The following is a 6000-nucleotide window of genomic DNA, read 5'->3' on the forward strand; positions in this document are numbered from 1 at the left end:
CGGACAATTGACTATCTCCTCGCTCTGGAGATGACTCAATGGTTCTCAAGTAATTTAAACACTGAGATGCCGGGAGAAAGATGTAGAGGGCAGTTATATACAGAAATTCCTTCTCACCACTATCGAGCGACGCTCACCACTTAGAAAAGCTGTTACTGTCCCCATGCCGCCTGAGCTCAGTACTCTTCTCTATCAAAGGGTCACCCATACACATAACTGCAGTACCACAAGAAAACTCGCACAGCATAATGTCGTCGTCTCTGGTAACGAAAGCCATCATAGTCTCCCTTGCTAACCGGCTCTACTTTCCCCGCTGCTACGCCTCTCTTATGTGTACCTCTCGCTAACGCCAGGTATTCTACAAAACAGCACGGCACAATCCACTGGCTCGAGATCCCCGTCATAGACGCCGCTCGAGCCGCAGCCTTCTATACCTCCATCTTCGGCGTAAGCAAATATCCTCGGTAGGAGGGGAGGTCAATATCCTCCAAGAGGTGGAAAGAAGCTCAACAGAACACCTGGCTGACTGACCCGAGGGACAGTGGGAATGCACGACTTTCGACCCGTCGTTCTCGTCCACCTCCGCCTCCACCAACGGCAGCAGCAGCCCCGCAAGTACAATACACATGTTCCGGAAGGGCGCCGCCCTCAACGGCGCTTTCATCCAGGTGCCGGAGAACTGCCTGGTCCAGGCGTGGGGATCAGGCGGCTCGGGCGGCAGAGTCAACATGGCGATCCTGACGACATTTACTGTGGACAGTATTGAGAGGACACTGAGTATGGTCGAGGGCTTGGGTGGGACGGTGCACCTGTGAGTGCTTCAGAGTCTTTTCTTGGACCTTTGTGTCCTCCCCCCCCCCCTTTGCCGTTTCTTTATTTGTTCTCGCACGGCGACGACTACGATTTGCATAGTTGGTGCGTTCGGGTGATGAGAGGCATGATGAATTTGACTCGGTACAGGCAGAAGACGGCTATCGGAGGCGACATGGGATATCTGGCTAGGTTTGTCGACTGCGAGGGCAATCTTCAGGGCATTTGGGCCCCGAACTGAAAAGTGTCTGGCAGGGTGTGGTGCGTCGGTGTGTCAGCTGTATCTGCATATGGTGCGGTCTCAACGGAGTTTGTGTGTTTTGGTGTGCTGAACCAGGAAATATCATGGTGTGATGGACAAAGCGGTGGCTTGGCAGCAGTATTTCTTGTGAGCTTTACAACATGCTTGCTTGCTCGCGGTTCTTTTCAGTCCATCTGCATTGAGACCTCCTGTTCGCACGCAAGATGTGTGGATTCGATAGTTACTTTACAATCAATATCTTCTATTATAAGGTATCCGGAGTACATCCTATAAGGATCTACTTGACGTGAAGCGTTGGCTGGACGTATGCGGGTACTTGGGTCACTGAAAGAATGTCTCGAGCCAAGAGACTTGGTTTCTGAGGATGTAATATATACGATGTTCAAAGCGGTCTTGAAATATAGAATAGTGGGAATTCATCGTTGGTCAAACAGATGCCCAGATGCGTATATGCAGATTTTCCAACTCTGAACCCAAACATGCCGCCAGTAAAACAAAACCTGGTAAATGAAATGAAACACAAATGAATGAGAAAGCAGGAAGTGCAATGCCGATTCAACGGCAACGCCACATCATCGCTCCTCGGGTATCGTTGGTGTCCTGTTTCCCCTGGGCTGTCCTTGACCGTTTCCAGACCGGTCCCCGTCGCTCTCCCGACGTAGCTCCATGTGCTCAAACATCGGTGACGAACTTGTCGTCGTTGAAGAGCCCTGTCTTCTCTTTTCTCTTCTTTTCTCATTGAATGTATTTATCTTGTCCATGACGAAGGCAAGCGCCCCACCATCCTTGGAGGTGGAATTAGTAGTGGCGTTGCTCATCCTCCTCTGCCGCAGTATCTCGTCCATGTTGGCACTGGTGTCCCTTGTGCTGCGCCCGCTCTCCGGGTATTCTCCTCCGCCCATACCGCCACCTGCACTAGCACGCCGTCCCCGGGGTATTTGTGGGTCCACAAGGTCTCTCGCGTCTCTCAATAATGTCAAGAAGACCGGGTACGCGAGCGTGAAGAGCAGCAAAATGACGGGTATCACGAATGCAAGCTGTACGGACGCGCCATTGTTGCTCATAATGCCATACATCACGAACGGCCAAAACGCTGGTCCACTTGCACCCATGGTAAGCCATGCTGCCGCGCGTTTCGTGCGATTACCCTGACCACGGAGGCCCATTGCGAAGATGAGAGGCCAGATGGGCCCTTCGGCAAAGAAGAACAAGATTGCGGGGATGGCGATAAGATTCGAGTTCGAGGGGCGCAGCACGACGCATAGGAGTGCGAATATAACAGATAGGGTAGAAAAGATGGTGAGCTGGGTGCGAGGTGTCGGTACGAGTCGGCTCTGTGGGTGCTTAACCGACAGCCATGCGAGGTGGGCTGAGTTAAAGCGAGAGATCGTGAAGGCGGCGTGAGCAACGAGAAGGTAATCGGATACGGAGAGGACAAGGCCTCTAGGATGATCGGCATCTGAGGCACCTGGTAACGTAGAAGTCATGAGATCGTCAAAGAAAATCGACATGGACTCCTGCGCAGCAACATAAAACCACTGTGCCATCACAGCGAGGATGATGCACAACGTCCTAAGCTGCAGTCCTCCAATGGTCCGTTTCTTCGCGTCAACGGGCAGACGATCCGCAACGCGGCCCAGTTCAGCATCGGTAACCTCCGGCAGTGGCATGTAATAGAAGAAGAGGGCCAAAGCAACGCAAGAAAGCGTGATGGCCAGGTATGTCCACTGCACGTCTATCAACTCCAGGCTGGTTCGCCTTCCCTCGCTGTCGGCGATGTCGTCGAAGAAGACTTTCTGTGCTAGCAGTCCACTTATGACGCTTGCAACACCTTGAAAACCCTGCGCTATTAGTATCCGAGTTTCGGCGTGTTGCTGAGGTCCACATAGGATAATAAAGGGATTCGCTGCCGTCTCAAGGACACCCAGCCCAAACCCAACAACAAAGTTGCTGATCATGAAACCGGGGAACGAGGTCAGAACGGCGCATGGCCAAAACATGATCGTTCCGATGCCATATATGCAAAGTCCTAGGATGAATGTGGCCTTGAAACCGCCGACCGCGTCCCGATGTTTGTGCCTGCGTCGATTCCTGTGGAAGCGAGCATGTTCGTCGTGACGGAGGACCCATTCCCCTACAACAAGCGGTCCGAAGAAATAGCCGCCGCCAAAGTACGCAGTGGTCAGTCCCAATGTCTCAGCCGTGCTCATATCGGAAATGGTGGCAATGACGTTATTAAGCGTGTTCAAAAGCCCGTAAGAGAAACCCCAGAGCAGGAAGAGGATGGTGACAACCACACAGTACCGCAAGGACTCGGCAGGGGCTGTCTTGATCATGCTCTTGGGTCTTTTCATGTTAACAAACCCGAAATAAATAGCATTGTCGTTTCGGGACCTCCCAGACATCCAGGTGAGTCTTGTTGCCGGAGAGCCGGGCTGGGGCGGAACAGAGTTCGGAGAAGCGGGATTGACCATATCCGGCGTCGTAAGAAAATCGAGGCAGGAGATCTGCTCTGCGGACGAGTCCTGCTGCTGTGCTTGGGCGGGTACTGCAAGAGATTCGGGTCCTTCGCCTGACTCGGCAGGTGCGGTGGCATTCTGACTTCCAGTTGGTTCCTTGTCTTGTGTGTCGGTAGCGTACGTTGACAAGCTGGAATCGTGTGTCCCGTCTGGATCAAAAAGCACCGTGGGCAAGATCTTGAGTATCAAAGGCTTGAGCGTTGGGATACAGGCACAAATCATGCCCACATTGACCTCTACCGCCGACCACATCAACGACAAGGACGCATTCCAAGCGAATTCTGGGCTGTCGCCAAATAACGCATCCGGATCGTTCGACGGAGTAGTTGGGACGAAAGAGATGGCTTGTTGCAAGTAGTAGATGCGGACGACATCCACAATAGTAACGAATATACCCAGGGAGAAGGTGAAGACTAGGATATACTTCTGTCGCTTAGGCAACCTCATTCCCGTGAGAACAGGGATCGGGAGGGCCAGAATCGCGAGATCGGTGACGATGTTTACCGGCGCGGAACAAATGAACTCGGTGAGTAGGGGTATGCACTGGGCTTGGTACCTGTACAGGCTGAAGGCCGCAATGACCGGGTTGCACTGGAAAATGTTTAGGAAGGTGAGCACAATTCCTGCGGTATTGACGATAGCCAGCACAACCCATGACGCGATGCGAAGGATCTGCTGTGTGTTCTTGGAGAGACGCAGGTAGAAGATGAGGATGCTGGTCTTGAGCGCCATGAGCGCAGGGTTCTGTTTCCTTGTCAGCCAAAAGGCTTGAAACTGTATGTACGAGAGCGAGACTTACGTAGAGCACGGAGAAGGCATACTCCGTCTTCCTAAGCGGAAGACGGTCTCCACTAGCAATGTTTGCATCGTGCCTCCCCAAGCCCTTGCTCGTGCCAATGTCGATGGTGGTGCTGAGGCCGACAGCCAGGAACCATGCCAGGATAATGAAGTAGTCGTCCCAACTGACGCGCTTGACGATCAGTGACCGACAAAACAGCCTGGCGATGAAGAAAGCCGTGCCGACCACCAGCGTGGCTGTGGTGACGGCGAAGACTGCGGGACCTCGATCAGGGATATGGTCCGTCGAAACGGCCATATCGGACATTGCGTAGGACCAAGGCGCAGATGCCGCCTATGGAGGTCTGCGTAGATACGATGGGGCCCTAATGCGATAATTTGAGCGAAAGCGCCATGATTGAGATTTCGGGCGCATCAGATGAGGCTGAAAGGCGACGGTGACGAGATTGGGCAGGTCCACTGCGCCGTGGAGGCGGCCGCGACCTGGTGGGATAGAATTGCGCGGCCGAGGCCGATCCTGTTTCGCTTCAACGGGCTGCTGATGGCGCCGGCCCTGGACGGTCTGTGAGGTGTCTGACCGAGTATAAGTCGGGGGCGCGAATGGCTGGAATCACCAGCCGAGCGTCGGTATTGTCTGCTGGGCGGGACTCGGTGGCCACGTGCGATGGCTGATGTAGCCGGCCAGGCTATTTTTGTCCTCAACGGTGATGAGCGGGCCCAGGCGCAATTTCGTCTGTTTTGCTATACAATGCCTTGCTTAATAATAACAGACAAAGTTCATTGTGACGGCAGCGCTAAAACAGGAGTCAGTCGATCCTCAATGCCGCCAGCCGCGTCTGCGCAGACAGCAGAATCCGGGGAACTGTCAGCTGGCAGGACGAAAGGCGTAGCCGTGCGCTTGAAGGAGAGATCGAGGGGGGCTGACGCAAACGATTCGTATAAGCAGATAATCCGGTAGGTATACAGAAGCAGGCTGTGCAGGCTGCTGTGGGCTATGGGGCGTGGTGTGGTTTGGGGCGAGACGTCCAAGACGTGTTAAAAGTTGGGGCCCAGATGTCCGGTTGACCCTAGAGCGCCTAAAGCGGCGGGGCCGCCGGAGCTAGTTTCTTCAACACCTTCCCCACCTCAATTCGGTGAAGGGTGCTGGACTGGACGAGGAGCAGCAGCAGCAAGCTCACGATCCAGCCAGTGCAGGAGGGCAGAGGGATTAATACAAGGATGGATGCATGAATCGGCGGAGGACTAGCCGATCGAAGAAAGTTGGGCGGAAAGGAGGAAAAAGGGACGAAAATGCGACTCGAGCAGACAAAAGCAGAATTGGGTTTGATCGGATCCTGAGCCAAGCACGTAAGCAGTGGCTAGGTGGTGGCTAGAGGAAGTGGGAGCGGAAGACGGATATGGGGAGGGACGAGGATGAGGATGGGAGAGCGAGCAGAAGAACATGGGAGAAACATAGACTAGATAATCCCTCCACCAAGGCATTGGACCTTAGGAGGCTGCGGGATTACTACGCCGCCCACTGGCGCTGGCAGTGACAGAGGCGCCTCAGTGGCACTGCAGGTGACGAGAATCGGAGGATGCGAGCGAGGATGGTCAACGGCAGGATGGAAG

General features: G+C 54.0%; 2 protein-coding genes across 2 annotated transcripts; one reads left to right on the plus strand and one right to left on the minus strand.

The window, feature by feature from the left end:
• Nucleotides 1-248: 248 nt before the first annotated feature.
• On the plus strand, nt 249-1051 carry INS49_012830 (uncharacterized protein; the record flags this gene model as incomplete). The annotated part of the gene is made up of 4 exons (XM_043173532.1): nt 249-263; nt 370-447; nt 543-811; nt 961-1051. 4 exons carry the CDS (start codon nt 249-251, stop codon nt 1049-1051), a joined length of 453 nt encoding a protein of 150 aa, XP_043022829.1.
• Nucleotides 1052-1644: 593 nt separating this feature from the next.
• Nucleotides 1645-4696, minus strand: INS49_012831 (uncharacterized protein; the record flags this gene model as incomplete). The annotated part of the gene is made up of 2 exons (XM_043173533.1): nt 1645-4335; nt 4391-4696. The coding sequence occupies 2 exons, from the start codon at nt 4694-4696 to the stop codon at nt 1645-1647; spliced, it is 2997 nt and encodes a 998-aa protein (XP_043022830.1).
• Between the last annotated feature and the right edge of the window lie 1304 nt (nt 4697-6000).

The sequence above is a fragment of the Diaporthe citri genome, assembly GCF_014595645.1.
Source record: "Diaporthe citri strain NFHF-8-4 chromosome Unknown scaffold_6, whole genome shotgun sequence".
NCBI lineage: Eukaryota > Fungi > Ascomycota > Sordariomycetes > Diaporthales > Diaporthaceae > Diaporthe > Diaporthe citri.